Consider the following 16,016-nt stretch of genomic DNA (forward strand, 5'->3'; position numbering starts at 1 on the left):
ATCCCGTATTTCTAAAGAGCACATGGGTTCTAGGCTGGAAACAAGATCCTTCTCCCCTAATAGCCCCTTGACCGCTTCGCAGAACATGCTCTTGTTGGTCGTCTTTGGGCCTTTGCCTTAATGAGCAGAGCCGACGGTCTAGTCCTTCTTCGCTTCCTCGTTTTTTCCGCTCCTGGCTTTTGGTTGGCAGCCTCCTTGTTTTTGGATAGACGTGTCTCTAGCGACGTAGTCCGTTGTTTCTTTTTTCCTTTTTCGCCTTTTTTTTGGGCCCTGGAGACTACTTCGATAAAGTCTCCTTCAGGCACGTCATCCCTTTTTCCGCTTTTTCCCCAGGTCACTTTGCAGAGTGCTATCTACTGTACGTTTGACGCAAGCAACATTCTCAGCGGGGACCGACCGCATATGTTTCACCACTGCTGCGTACTTCCTGATGAGCCTTTCCTCTTCGGCTCTAGTGAGGACGGTCGAATGCACTTCCACTCGATTTGTGTCGAAGTCCATCTGCTCAGAACTAGCGATTCTGACTGAGCTTACATCCAGAACAGGGGCACTGCAAGGTATTGAAGTTGCCATCTTCGCACGGTCAGTCGCACCACTCGATAAGGCTTCCTCTTTTTTTTGGGCGCCCCGGTGTCACTTCGGGTATGTCAGCCCTCGTTGCCTCTTTCGCTGATCGCTGCGGTGAACGACGCATTTTTGTGCTCTGCCCAAACACACTCAGTTCTTCCTCCTTCCCTGTTGTTTCATCGATTTTTTTTATAAGTTTATGAATATTCTCCATGAAAAAGCAACTAGCGCATCGTGTGCAAGGGAGCGGGCCCCAATAGTCAGGAACTGGTATACCCTCGGAGACACAGCCCCTACCCCAGTTCCCTGAGGCCTGACCTACGCTTAGCTGATCTCGGCACTCACGGACGGATCAGCACTCGCTCGAGACAACGCGGTCTACTAATACAGGTTCAATGCACACTACCCCACCAGGGTCCCGAAAGGGCTGGCTCCAGATACACACCACAACTACCACCTTGTCAGAGCTACGCACATATCACCCCATCTCGCTCTTCACCTTGTGTTTCTACCATAGATATTGCCCTTATAGGCTTTAAGTGGTCCCCTCAACCTATTCTGCCGTATTTTATCCACAACCAGACGATCATGGTATCGCTCATAAATTTCGTCGTTATGAAGGCTACGGAATCGTCTATCCGCATGTTGGAAATAAAAAATTCCTCGGGGGATTCTTATCTCGAACGCGGCCAACAATTCGCAATCTTTCTTGCTAAGAACATAAGTCTCCGAGGAATACATGATGATTGGTAACTGCATTGTCTTGTACAGTATGAGCTTTGACCCTATAGGCATTGTCAGCTGCCAAAATTTATATCCAACAGATGTCACCCAACTAAATGACGTCACTGTCCGTTTCTTGCAGTTCTTTCACATCGACGTTTCAATTTTCCTCATGTGGCAACACCAAGCCGTGATCCAACTGCCAGAAAATTTGACATCTTTCAATTGTGTTTTTCCCGTGTCGTCTAACCTGTCGTCAGGATGGATTTACAGCAAAAACTCAAAGAGCAGGGCTGGTAATTTCCCCAAAAACCAGACCATCCGCCCCGTGCAGCTCCGCTAATCGCCATTTACTCCCGTTTCAGGCACATAACCAACGACGGCTTGAGCAAATTGGCCGCCGACGTTGACAAGTCCGACACCCGAAAGGTGGTGCAGTCGCTGCTCGATGTATGTCCAACTTTTCCATATTTAGTCATTCCGTCAGCCAATTGCTAATAACGAACGCTTTCAGATCGATCTACGCGACGTGGGAGCGGGTGCACTGCCCGCGGAGATCTCGCGGAAAGAGGAATCGATTCCGGGGCGTATCGTCCTGCAAATTGTTAAGATTCGCAACATTTCCGCGCCGAAATCCAATGAGGAGTCCAAGACCGCTCCGCGTTTCCTTTATGTGGAGTTCACGGACGGTGCCGTGCAGATATTCGGGTTAGAATTCGAGCATATTTCAAGTATTAGTCTGAACACGCCACCCGGGACGAAGGTCTTCATGAGGGCGGAGAAGATTCCGTTGATGCAGGGAATTCTGGTGCTTCGTCCCAGCGATGTGCAGGTCTTGGGCGGGGAGGTCGCAGCCTTGGTGGAGAAGTGGGAACTCACGAGAACTTTGCAGAAATACGCGCGCGGCGGCCGGATAAACACTGGGTCGTCCGGGCCGCCACCATGGATCCCTTTCGGTCAGAAGATCCAGCAATTCAACGATAATAAGAACTTCAAGAGTTTGGCTGCGGGCAATGGACCGGAGAAGGAGAAGGACGCCAAAGAGAATGAATTCGACGCGATGCGGAACGAAGCGATTGCGGAAGCGGCGAAATCTGGTGCTAAAAAAGTATCTTGCGGTCGTATCGATGGCGGAACTGTATCTTTGTAACATTTCCTGGGTTGAATTTTCAGATCTTTGGCGGTGGAAATCAACAAATGCTCGATCACAACGTTAAGAAGATCATCGAGAAGGGTTTCTCCGAAATCGATGCCAAGAACGCGTTGCGGGCCACGCGGAACAACTTGGAGAGGGCCTTGTACAATTTGAAGCGACGGGACGACGTCCGCGAACGGCCAGACAACAAAGAGGTTGCGCGAGGCCCGCCTAAGCGTGGCACTTTCAAAGAAACCAAGAAACTCGGCGGCAAGGAGGATCAAATCGCTGCGCCAACGAAGCCGGCAGGCAATGTGTCCTTATTCGATTTCCTCACTGACAAATTGCCAGCGGTAAGTAGAGTTCTGTCGTGAAATGCGGTCCAATTGAGTGAGTTTCTTCTAGAATTCGGAAACGACAACGCCTTGCACAGACACCACCAACACTACGTCTTCCACTAACAAATTTGATCGACCTCCCAACAAATTCGACTCCTCAAGACCCGGGAACACTTCCTCCAGCCAACAGCATCAGTCCGGGGGCTACCAGTCTCAAAGCAGCATTCCAGGCAACCAGCAGGCGTCGTCGGCAGTGTCGAGTAGCCAACAGCAATCGAGTAGACCGACCAAGTTTGAAAACAACATTTCCTCGAGCTTTGCGAACCGGAACACGACGAACAGCTTCGATGGTAGCGATTTTAGCAATTATCGGAATCGCAACAGGATGGATCGGAACGACAGGAATGAGCGGAGTTCCCGGGGCGGTGGTTCGTCGTCGTACAGCATGCGACAGCCTTCTGAGATGGGACGAGGCGGCGGGCATTCTTCCCAGCGAAATTCGATGAGACCCTCCCAGGAACGGGAGCGAGGCTCAAATTATCAACAATCCGCGATGAATGCAGATTATCGCGACAATCGAATGGACGCGCAGAGGGGCGGAAGCGAGAATAGGTCGTATAAAACGGTAAGAGTGCTTGGCGGGTAGATTCCGGGGACATTTAGGCTTAATTTTTCATTTTCCAGCCATCGGGCGCAACAAGGTATTCCAACAAACCCAACTACTCCAACAATTTCCCTCAAAATAACTCGAACAATAACCGAAACTATTCGGATAGTCGGAATACGCCTCATAGCGACCAACAAGACTCGGAAAAGGTGAAAGATCTAATCGAGGACGTGGCCAGAATGAAATTAGAAAGCAAACCATCGACTCGTGGCGGAGGAGCGAACAGAATGCAGCGAAACCATCCAAATTCGCAACAACAGAACAACCAGAAGCAATCCCAGCAACAATCGGCAGCGCACCAGCAGCAGCAAAATGTGCAGGTCACATCCCAATCGCAGCAACAACTCCAGCAGCAGCACGCGGTCTACACTCCACTTCCCAACGGTTTCGCTTACGACCCGAATAAGATTTTAGGATTTCAGAATAAGGAGAGCAACGAGTACGCCATGAGCATGCTGAAGAGTCAGTCCTTGCCTCCAGCAGGCTCAACGATGCCAACTCCACCGCCAAACGCTCACGCCCAATACTCGCAGGGAGCGCCTCCCATGCAGATGGCTCCGCAGCAATCGTTCCACCCGGCGCCGCCGCAGTTTCTGATGCAGGCGCCCCCAACTGTACGGACATTCGGCATACCAGCGATGGACGGTGGATTCAACTGGAAAATTGGTGATCGGTGTCTAGCGAAATATTGGGAAGACGGAAGGGTAAGGATTTGTATTTCGGTTTAAACAGTTTGTCTAGGATCAATTTAACTCTTACTGATCTCTCTTCCGCAGTACTACGAAGCCGAAATTACTGGACTATCCGACGAGACATGCGTCGTCCTCTTCCTAGGCTACGGCAACTACGAAGAAGTCCTCAAGCCCGACTGCTTGCCAATTAACAGCAATCATCCTATTGTTCAGCATCATCATCAAGCGGGCGTGCCGCCGCAACAGCTGCAGCACCAGCTCCATCAGCAGAACAACGCTCGTGCGGGAACAACAGCGGGAGTCGCATCGACTGGCCGATATCGAGGCGAACGACAAATGTACGTTCCCCCGCCGAAACGAGAGGCGTAGATAAAAAAATTCCATCAAATCCTCCCCCATTCGATCACAGCAAGCCACTCTCATTTCGCGTAAGACAAGAAAAAGAAGTTGAAAATCCGGAGACCAGCAAAAATGAGAAATTTCGAAAGTTTGTAATCTCAAAGGTTTTCGTCCTTCTGATACGGACGGAACGTGCATGCATGTGTCATTCACACACACACTCACCCACATATCCCATCAAATGTGAATTGAATGTATTTCTCGGTTGTATTAGTGTTCTTTCGATGTTTTTCATCCTTCTATATTTTTCTATTCCGCTGTTTATATTCTTCGCCATCTTTCCCTTCATCTGTCGGATCTTCAGGCCCCAGCTCACCCTTTATCGAAGCGTTTCCTTTGTTTTCGTTGGGAGTGGGCAGCCGGTAATCGGGTGCAGATTTCTAAGCAGTCCTTTTGGCATCCCCAAGCTTGGTATTCCTAGAAAGCAACCAAGCATTAAAGGGTTCCACAAAAACTTGTCTAAAAATCTGTAAGCGATCACTTTTGCTCGCTCCTGCGCACTAGAAATCTGCCAGGCGGTGACTTTATTTCGTTGAAATAGTATTTTATGTAGGAAAGGAAAATATCGTCTTTATATATAGCAACAAAGAAATTAATTTATAATAAAAAAATATCAAAAATGTGTTCAAAGATGATCTCTGTTTCCATTACGGAAGTCATAAGCAGTCTTCTTTCGTTTGCCCCCAGGCCAGCCCAACTGGATTAGGTTCCTACTTCTCTCGATCGTAAATTTGGCCTGGATGGAGTCAAGATGTTCTTAAATTTATATCGCAGTACAGTTGGGGCCAGGCGTACCACGTTCTGAAACCAAAAACAGGGACCTCCGTGAGACAGACGAACTAGTGGTTTCCAGCTTAAAATCCGCTGTCATCGAGTTGGATGTAGCGAGTACCAACCATAGTACTTCTAACACGAAACTGTCGGCATCGGGGGTCCCTTCAAAAACAATGGCTGACAAGAATGCCGGTCACCGGAAACCGGTAAAGAAACGAAGATCGTGCTCAAAAGCTTTCAAACGCAATCAATCTCAAGTCGAACGTCAACACAAGCGGAGCAGAGTGTGTGAGGGTTCGCACACCTCGGAACAGTCAGTTGATGTGTCACGATCTGCGAAACCCTTCAGCGACGTGGACAGGAGTCACTTGCGAATCCATTTCGGAGAATTCTATACACGCTCTTTGGAATTCGTCCTGAACCTCAGCGGAAACTTCAGCTGGACAGTGGAGAAGATTGCTTCGGCGTGTACTAAAACTGCTGACTGCAGTGCGGCGTGGTCTCTGCCCCCATCGGCTCTTGGTCACCAGTTTCCAGAATGTCCTCAAACCAAACACGCTCCCTGATGATGGCCGAGATTCTGTCATTCCGAGTTATAAATCAGTACTGGCCTGCGACTCGCTGCACAGTCACGTGCGGGAATTGTGGAGAACGCTCGACGAATATAACTAATAATAATAATTTGTGGAAACGTCTGCTCTCTACGAATATCAATCTACTACTCCACTAGGTCTGTCCCGATCAGTGCTGGGGAATCAATTATAATATTTAGTTTGGACCCGTTTTATAATTTCGCCTCCTAAGATTCAAAATTCCTGTGCTAAAGCGACGTTGATGTCCACCAACAGATTAGCTGAGGAACACTTCGAGTGCTGCAGATTAATTTTCGCTCCCGTCAGCAGGATCTGCTTGCATGGGAGTTTGTCAGTCCCCGTCGATCTTCATCTTCTTCAACAGCTCGTTGGCGGCGTCCACAAAGTTCCAGGATGTCGTCTAGTTGCGCGGAGTGAAATGCTTTCCCGTTTGCATTTCTGACTCTAAATCGCACTTTTCCAGTGCGTCTGGGGTTCCTCCTCCCTCATGATAACCACCCAGTAGTCCATGTGAATTCTGGAGTTTTGAAGGCGCAGGAGTTGGACACCTTGCCCTTATCCATTCGGATCTTGTCGTATAGGGTCACTTGATACCCTCCCAGACGTCGCTGATTTTTGTGACGCACGAGCCGAGAAAGTCCCTGGAGAATGGGTCCTTGCATGCTATAACGTGAAACCCTCTGACAACCTCTGAGGAATTGAAGAAGGGAATGAATCCCCCCCCTTTTTGCCGTCCAGGAAATGCTCGATGATCAGATCTAGCAGTCTGCCTCAACATTCAACGCTAGTTTTACGCTGCATATACCAGGTACTCCCAGGCTCTATGCATTTCCAGCAACTCCGAGAGTTCTATCTCAAATCAATGATGAGATTACATCTCGGCTTTGTGCTGATATGTCACTTCTGAAACTGCAATCACGTGTGTATTGTGGTGCAGTTACGGCTGCCAGATTGCATGGTCAGAAGATTCGCTTACGCGTTATTGGTTTGAGTGACCGAAGAGATGGAAAATTCGTCTGGAACGTCGGCGGGACTCACTAAAGCAGGACATTGCTAGGCTGATTCAAATCGGCCCTGGCAATACCAGTAGACGGGTGAGAAATAAAGTGCAGAGGGTTTACAGGAACTATACCATCCCCAGTGAGACCCCCGTAATTGAAATTCTGGACACACTAAAACAGAAACTTTCTGTCATATGCAGTCGCTTACGATGGTATGGCGAAAGTCGCTCCAGATGTGTCCAAAATGCAACTTACGCGAGGAACTAGCGGAGTTTTTTCAGATCACTCAACGAATCCCAACAGAGCGTCCAGATCGTACAGTTTCCGATGACGGAAGCGAGAGAATATTGGGGTGGGTTTTGGGGGTTACCCGCCCAGCATGCTAAGTGGATTACTGCCGAAGGCATCCGTCATACCAATACACATGTCATGAATTTTGCGGATGTTACCAAAGAGGAAGTTCGTCGAGCCATAAACAGCTCGAAGAACTAGTAGAGGTCTGGATCGGTGCAGGGTGAGGAGGTCTGGATCGACAGCTGCCTGTATCGCATTGATCCCAAACTAATAAAGTTGTTGGGGATTGGCATGGTAGGGTAGCATACCACCTTATGCTCTCTACCATGACTGTCCTGGAGGATACCTCTCCTAATGGAGAGGTATCCTCCAGGGGGATTATTTGAATCCCCTTTGGTTTTGCATGGCACTAAACCCCCTATCATGGCTGCTGAGTGATGCTAGAGGGCATGGTTTTGCAATTAATTATGGCCTACGTGCTAAGTGTGAAGTGACACACTTGATGTACTTAAATGACATCAAGCTGTATGCTGGTACTGGCATTGGTGACCTCCCCATCGAATCTATGACGGAGACAGACTTCTACAAGTACCTAGGAAATTTGCAAGGAACCCATGCTCGAGTTGGTGATCTTAAGGATGATCTGCTGTCCGAATTCCTGCGACGTGTAGGCTGGTGCTGAAATCGCATCCCTTGACTGGCTTATGCATTCGAAATATTGTGGTGAACAAAAACTGATCTGGAAGACGTCCAGCGGCGGATACGGGCTACTATGTGGAGCGGATGAACCTGTCTCGTGACATCGGAGGTAAGGGCATGGTTGACGTGGCGGCACAGCATCATCACCAAGCCGACTCGCTGCGTGCTTATTTTTACAGCAAAGACCAAGCGAGTCCCTTGCATGCGGGTGTCTGTAAGCCAGACTGTAGACTGACTCCACTCAACTTGAAGGATCGCTTTTTCAATCCTCTGAGTGGGGTGAAGTCGGACTAAGGGCGGATCGATGAATGGAAGTCGAAGGCAATGCACGGTAAACACGTGAATTGTCTTTGACAGCCAATTCTCGAACAGATGGCTGTGTGCCGGGGAGTTGTTTATTGAGACTGGAGAATGTGTGGTTGTTATAGCACCGGTGCAATACACTACCAGGCATAATGATGTATGTAAGGTGATTCATCAAAACTTTGCATACAAACATGGGCTGATCACGGAAGCATGTCCGGTTTACCAATATGAGGCCCAAGCAATACTTGATAGTTCTGCTAACAGCATGTTTTGGGACCGGCAAATTCTGACTGATCGCTTTACTGCACAGAGCAAGCCTGACGTACTGTTAGTTAACAAGACTGATTGATGTTGCTATCCCCCATAATAGCAACATTGAGCGGAAATACGTGGAGTAGAAGGTGAACTATGAGCCACTAAATTTGGCTTCTCGAGCGGGTGGTCGTAGTTCCATAATATTGTCAGTTACACGTGTTGTACCTGAATCCCTCATGGCTCACCCATATACTCTAAATACTGGCCTGAGGATGTCGAGGAAGGGAGAGAACTTCAGGGGCGCGCCTCATTGAAAATCTGAAGCAGAAGAAACAATGATTGAGGCTGTGACTTGTCGTGGATCAATATCGACATAGTGTTCCTGCAAGGAACCTATGACATCCACTGTACTCCGGTTTACAAGGTTATAAGAGGAAAATGTCTAGTGCCCAGATTGAGATATGATGGATTTGGCAGAGTGACGCTTGCATCCGCAACCGGCATAACCTTTAGAAAACTCAATTTTGACAGTGAACATGAAATACTAATTGCATAGACACTAAATTTTGAACCCAACATCATTTTAGCGTCGATTTATTCCACCCACACCCCCCCCCCCCCCCCTTCCACCAATTAAACTTAGGGAATTGATTTAGAACACACAGCGCCAAGATGACGTGAGGAACTTCACGGTTCAAATACAGGAGCAGATCAAGTTGGTGACCGAGGATCCCATCTAAGGAAAAAATGGAAGCAATGAAAAACTCCAAACTAAGAGAATTTCCTCATGACCAAACAGGCAACTAAAAGATGAAAGGAGGAAATCAGGAGGGCAGAAAGACACTTCTGGCGTAATTTATGGGTTCTGGCTGTAGATCAGGGGTTTCAAAAACTTTCAGGGAGATTCCAGACAACTTACATCATGGGATAAAGACCAGAAACAAAAATTTCTCACAGAAATAGAAATAACTACGGCGAAAGGTCTGTACCCCTAAAACACCGTATGCCCCCTATTGTCATGCGGACTTCAACACGGATGATCTCAACAAAGTTCTTGGTAAGCACAAGAAGCAATCCACTCCAGGCAATGATAAGATACTTTACTCTTATGTAAACTAGCTGAATGAAGCAACCAAATTACACTTTCTCAGCGCGCTTAAGGAGGCTTGCAGGGCCGCCCAACCACCAACACCCAAAAACTAGATGGATCTGAACAATACCATGACCTGCAGATCTATCTTCCTAATAAACCTTTTCGCCAACATTCTTAATCAAAGGAAGACTTCCCTTCTTCTTAGAAACAAAAAAACGTGCTTGCGAAGCATTGCCACGCCTACTGAAAAGGGAAAACCGACCATAACGTGCTTAAACGATCTGTTGCTGAAAATTTCTGTAGCCAAGAGTATGGGCAGAGTCGTGAAAGCTGTGTCTATTGACATCAGCAAAGCGTACGAAAGAGTGGACCTACTCCTGCTTGCCGAAACTATGAGAGAAAAAACAGGGGCCTTCTGATATAGACTCTTGGACCCTGCACTTTCTGGAATACAGGGAGCGTGGTCGGTAAACAGTGGCCTACCCCAAGGATGTGTCAAGCCCGGTCAACTGACAACTACCAATATGCAGATGACGTCATCCTCCTTGCTATGGGGACAGAAGATGATCAGGTGGATAGGCTAGGTTGACCTTTTTGTAAACAAATGTAACACCCTGAAACTCCCAGTGAACGAAGATAAGTCTAGCGTTATCTAAAACAGGTACCGGAGATAACATTTCTGGGCAGGGCAATAACGAAATCCCTATCGCTGAAAGATCAAGTCAATAATACAATCATAAAGACGAAACAGGCTTGGAGGGTAGTAAACTTTGCCACAAGTTTCTCATAGGGATTAAAACCTGAGAGGGCCGTAAAACTGCTTAGGACCATTGTGAGACCTGTGCTTGATTATGCTGCTGTCTCTACGCTCTTGATGCCAAAATATCTGGACAACAAAATTGCCACGAATGTCGCGTCTCAGTTGAAAAGATTCTTAGGTTTAACTAAGTCCTCAACGCACCATGTGGCTCATGCTCTGGCCTCCCCCCTCCCATAAGTTCAGAAAGGTGCCATTGGCCTCTAAGGAGCTGATAAGGCTCAAAAGATCTGCTCCCTCCGCCTATAGTTTGGTCATAGGCAATCCCATGGCTAAAAATGGTCTTTTTTTTTCTTTTTTTCTTCAGTCTTTGTCCCGTTCACAAGCGGGGTCGGCTCGTCGTGATCGGTTTGGCCATTTGGCTCTATCGAATGACTGATCTGGGTGCAATCTCGAGGCTTTCAAATCCCCATCCAGCGTATCAAGCCACCGTTGTTTAGGTCTGCCTTTTGGTCGTTTACCATCGACTTCGATGTTCAGACCAATCTTTGCAAGTGAATTCTCGTTGGCACGAATTGCGTGACCATACCATCGAAGACGCCTCTCTCGCAACTTTTTCACGATCGGTGCAACCCCATAACGATCGCGGATATCCTCATTTCGGATGTGATCTAAACGTGTGACGCTACTAGTCCAACGTAGCATCTTCGTCTCCATTACCGCAAGACGCCGTTCATTGTCTTTTATGGTCGGCCAACACTCAGAACCATAGAGAGCGACTGGACAGACGACATTGCGGGAAATTTTAGATTTGAGACGTTCGTTGATACGTCGATCACAAAGGACACCAGTTGTGGAACGCCACTTCATCCAGGTTGCGTTAATGCGTGAAGCAATTTCATAACGCAGCTCTCCATTGGCTGATAGCGTTGACCCGAGGTATTTAAATTGCTCAGTTCTGGGCAGATCACTGCCGCTGACAGTGATTGTGCCTGTTTCATGGGGATCGGTTGTCAAAAATTCAGTTTTGTTTAAATTCAATCTGAGACCGTGTTGCATGGGGCGATCATTCCATTTTTGAACAAGTTGCTCGAGATCATTTTTGCTATCAGATGCTAGGAAAACATCATCTGCATGAAGTAGTGTGTAGGGCGCTGGACGTTGGATATCCCGTATCACGGTGTCCATAACAAGAACAAAGAGGAATGGTGAGAGGGCACTTCCTTGATGAACTCCAACAGAGACACGAAGCGGTTTTGATACACCCGCCATACTTCGAACTTTACTTTTCGGATCGTGGTAGAGCAATTGAACCCAGCGCACGAGTTCTTCTGGCACGAAGTGTTGTCGTAAAGCATACCAGATCAATTCGCGTGGCACACGGTCAAACGCTTTCTCTAGATCCAGAAAGGCTTCTCCATGAGTAACCGCGCAGCGTGTATTGCGTCAGTAGTTCCGCAGTTCTTGACAAATCCGGCTTGATTCACGGTTATTTCAACGATTTCGCGAATACGGTTGTCAAGAATGCGTTCAAAAATCTTCATGGTATGGGAAAGTAACCGGATCGGACGGTAATTTGAACATTCTGCTGGGCTACCTTTCTTTTTCCATATTGGAACAGTGGTACTTTCTTGCCAGTCAGATGCTGTTCTTCCTTCCTGAATAACCCGGTTAAAGAATTCACTGAGCCACAGTGTTGGGTCCCAGCTCTTCGCTTTCCAGAGCTCAGATGCGATGTCGTCAGGTCCTGTTGCTTTCCCCGATTTCATTTGTTTTATTGCCTCCTCGACTTCAGTTGCGCTGACAGGTGGAACTGGACCAAATGTCGGCAATGATTGTGGAAGTGGAGGATGAGCAAATTCTTCAGTTGAAATCTGCTCGAAGTATTCTCGCCGTGCCGTTCTTGTCATTAACACAAAAGAAGTGTTCGATATCCTGTGTGCGTTCATCACGGCTTTTAGCAAGTCGATACAGATCTCTCTCGCCATCCCGAGTGTCCAGTTTATCGTAAAGATTTTTGAAATGGTTCGCTCGGGTAACAGCGACCGCTTTCTTTGCTTCCCGGTTGGCATTCTTATAAATTTGCCAATTAGCAGGCGTTTTATCGTCGAGAAATTTGTGGTAGAGGCGTTTCTTTTCACGGACCTTCATTTCAACATCATCATTCCAAAGCCAAGTATCTCGGTTGATGTACCGCTTACCCGGCTTGGTGACCCCGACGGTTGCAGAGGCCGCTTTGTGGATCGTGTCTTTCATTTGGATCCATGATTCTTCCACATTCGATAATCGTGTGAGTGAGATCGTTTCTTCTTTCTTCTCACGAAATCATCTGCATTTAATGCGCCGCGGACCAGTGCGTTCCTCACGTTGTCTTACCGGTGGCTTAATTCGCAGGACGACAATCAATGGCTGATGTTGAGGATTCTTTAATGGCATCATGGAAACTCTCTGAGATGGTAATGCCAACACCATATTCAATGTGTGGGCTACCAAAGTAGAGAAGTTTGTAGCCATTTTTACCGTGTTCGCGTGTAATGTAGCAGCTTTTGTCACCATACCATCGGGTTTATTGCAGAGCGCAGATATCAATGCGCCTTTTCCGAAGGACTTTTGCGAGTTCCTCAGTCTTTCCAGTTAGGGTACCAACATTATGCGTGAAGACACGTATTTGTTTTGTTCGGACTCACTTGCTTACGTCCTGACGCCGTCAATGCTTCAAGAACACTGGTTGCCAATGTTATTCCCGCAATCTCTAGTAAGATTCAGGTTATCCTGTCGAATGATTTGAGGGACCACCTGGGCTCTGTCACAGGCTGTGAGTGGCAAAGCGCTGGAGGGCCTCAAATTAAGGGATTTTCTAGTCCTGGCGTCTGATGCTGCGTTCATGCATGGTGGATCTGTCTGTGCGGTGGTTGGTCCGGATGAGACGCAAATCTCACGTTGTTCTAGGAATGTCAGTTCGGTTTTGGCTCCTGAACTTTTCCCGTGCTTCAGGCCATCAAGATGGCTTTCACAATGGGTGAGAAAAAGGTTGCTATCATCACGGACTCTCTCCATACTTGTAAATTACTCAAATAAAGTACCCCATCGCATCACTTCATCATCAGCGGCTCAACAAGCGATATTCGGTCTAGGCGTGCCTTAATAAAGAACTCCAGACATCCCAGTTTTGCTCCGAGGTCCACCAATTCGATGTAGGCTACAGATCTCTCACATCACTCGCCATAAATTTAATAGCTCCTTCAACATCAATCACTATATTTTCCGCCTGAAACTTCGGTTTTATGGCATAATTCCAGCCTTATTCAGCAGTTCCATTTCTTTCTCTGTAAACATCGTCGTAAACCGGTGCTTCCGGATGGAGTCTGTAGAAGAGAACCCGCAGCAGAAACCGAGCCTTCCATTCAACCAAAAACAATCTTTAAATTCGTTGGTTGGACATAATAAAAAACAATGCAAAATATTAGATCATCTTCCATTTGGTAGACTTAATTCTCGAATATTCTACGAAATAATGCAAAGATAAATTGGGAATAAAATTTCGGGATAAAAAAATAATCTAATTTCTACTGGAATCTTCCAGTAATTGCCTAATTGCTCCCAATTCTCCCCTAACCCGTGCAACATAAACACAACCCGATACGTCACCACCGCAACATAAACTTCCCCGCCAGCAACATAAGAACCAAAACCGAACGGAATCTCGCCATCAGTGACGTCACCCCACACTCCCTGCTCTTGTTTTGCCTCTCGCGCACACGAGCACGTCATCGTCCCACTCAGCGAGCACACCCCGCATTAATATACTGACAGCTGGCCAAGTACCGTTCAAAACACTGTCAGTTGCTTAGCGGAGTAGACGTGAAAGTAATTCGTTCCTGGGAAAGTTAGTGAAAAACGCCAAGTGGACCGGATTCGAACAATTCTGAGCTGCGACCAGTAAAGTTTTCCCGAGTTTTTCCAATTGCCCGAAATCGAAGTGAATTGCGCGCTTCAGTTCCAGCCCCGATTTTCGCAAGGTCTTTTGTGCGTTCGTCCGCCCCCAATCGTGTTTTTTTGTTGTTGTTTGTGGAAAAGTCGCGAGTTTTCCGCGCTATTTGGCTGCCCCGCGAGAACGGTTGTTCCTGAAACTGTGAGAACTTGAATCAGTTGTGCTTCTTGGACGGGTCGTGCGCGTGCCAGAACAACGGAAACATGAATCTATCGTTTGCGGGCTGCGGCTTCCTCGGCATCTACCATGTCGGGGTTGCGGTTTGCTTCAAGAAGTACGCGCCACACTTGCTCCTGGACAAGATCAGCGGAGCTTCGGCCGGCTCTTTGGCGGCCGCCTGTTTGCTTTGCGATTTGCCGCTCGGTAAGTGAAATTGTTTTATTTTGAAGGGAATTGTTGGGGTTAATTTGGAGGGAAATGCTCCCAGAAGGTCCTAGAGATGTAGCCATTCGAATTTCGAGTCTTTAGGGGGCTTAAAACTAGACATAACGGTGGATTCCTTAATCACGAATATCTGCTCCCGGGAATTATCCAATTTTCGTATTGCACTTTTCCTACAAGGGATGCTGCGATCCGTCATGCAAGCAGTGAAATTGGCGTCTTTTATCCCGGAAATCCATGCAATTGCTTCGCAAATTTATTTCTGGACATTTTTTAATTAAATCTGAGTTGACTTGATGCCGTTACTTCATCCGCTGCCGACCCACTTGCACTCCTTTGAGTTCAAGATCGCGCGACTGTGCCTCGTAATTTGTGTACTCCACATCACAATAATACGCGCAATCACACCCCCGACAGTCCTCCCATTTTGCTTGGCCGCGGACCACCCATCCCAGGCAATTTCCCTCGCTCGTTATCAACAGAATCCACGCGAAGCAAAATCAAATCCATTTACTCGCGAAAACGAGCAAAAAACCACCAACAAAATGTCACAGTCAGCGGCATGGAATGTCAGTGAACTCGCTGACACAGAACTGCCGATGCCGGGATCAATGCATCTTTCAATTTCGCTATTTATTGTTTGTTCTGGCGCGAAAGAATCTGGACCGATGCAAGTGTCCCGTACGCGAGACGTTACGGTGGTGGCATCATCATCTGTTTTCGCCACGCTATTCGCGAGCGTATTCACATGGACGCGGCACAGCGGCGGAGGCTCCCAGAAGGAAAGCACAATCAACAGGTCTTTGCGTTGCTGCTTTCCACTTGCATTCATTTCGGTTTTATCGCGCTTGAATGGCGGCTCTTGCTGCAGCGCGACCAGCCTCCCTATCAGTGGTTCTTGTGCCCGTTTCTGGTGGTTCGTAGAAAGCGGCCCAGCAACAAATATCGTGCGTACGAACACGTTTCCAGACGACAAATTGGTCGAGGGGCTCGACCAAGTGGTCCGTGCTGTGAACAACGCGATTTTACAGTTTTCTATTTTCAATCGGCCTCGAGATGATCTTATTGCTGGCGACAGAGACCCGGGAAGGCAGCAGAGCGAAGACGAGCCCTTTCCTTATCAAAATTCTTAGAAGGCATTTAGGTAGGCGACTTTCCGAAAGATAGCTCTTCGCCGTTCACTAGGGCATCGACAGGGAGCCATAAAATTGTCTGATAATTGCTTTGCAGTCTCTCTAAAACGAGTTCCGTATTTATTACTTTATTACCTCAGGTACCCAGTGTCGTGAGGGAAAGGTTTATGGTGATTACCCTTATCAATTGCGTTGTAAAATGTTGGGACGTAATCACG

General features: G+C 47.6%; 2 protein-coding genes across 3 annotated transcripts in view; both read left to right on the forward strand.

Annotated features, from left to right (window-relative positions):
* Positions 1-1,467: 1,467 nt before the first annotated feature.
* Positions 1,468-5,144, forward strand: LOC119648780 (tudor domain-containing protein 3). The gene is made up of 7 exons (XM_038050617.1): positions 1,468-1,586; positions 1,656-1,740; positions 1,805-2,398; positions 2,464-2,778; positions 2,831-3,388; positions 3,448-4,134; positions 4,207-5,144. The coding sequence occupies exons 1-7, from the start codon at positions 1,552-1,554 to the stop codon at positions 4,489-4,491; spliced, it is 2,559 nt and encodes an 852-aa protein (XP_037906545.1). The 5' UTR covers positions 1,468-1,551; the 3' UTR covers positions 4,492-5,144.
* Positions 5,145-14,115: 8,971 nt separating this feature from the next.
* Positions 14,116-16,016, forward strand: part of LOC119648219 (patatin-like phospholipase domain-containing protein 2) — a 72,693-nt gene continuing 70,792 nt past the window's right edge. For both annotated transcript variants that reach the window (XM_038049829.1, XM_038049830.1), the window contains exon 1: positions 14,116-14,647. In XM_038049829.1, the coding sequence (XP_037905757.1) occupies positions 14,488-14,647 (160 nt within the window). In that variant the 5' untranslated portion in view covers positions 14,116-14,487. The remainder of the gene's footprint in view (positions 14,648-16,016) is intronic.

The sequence above is a fragment of the Hermetia illucens genome, chromosome 2 (genome assembly GCF_905115235.1).
Source record: "Hermetia illucens chromosome 2, iHerIll2.2.curated.20191125, whole genome shotgun sequence".
NCBI classification, from domain to species: Eukaryota; Metazoa; Arthropoda; class Insecta; order Diptera; family Stratiomyidae; genus Hermetia; species Hermetia illucens.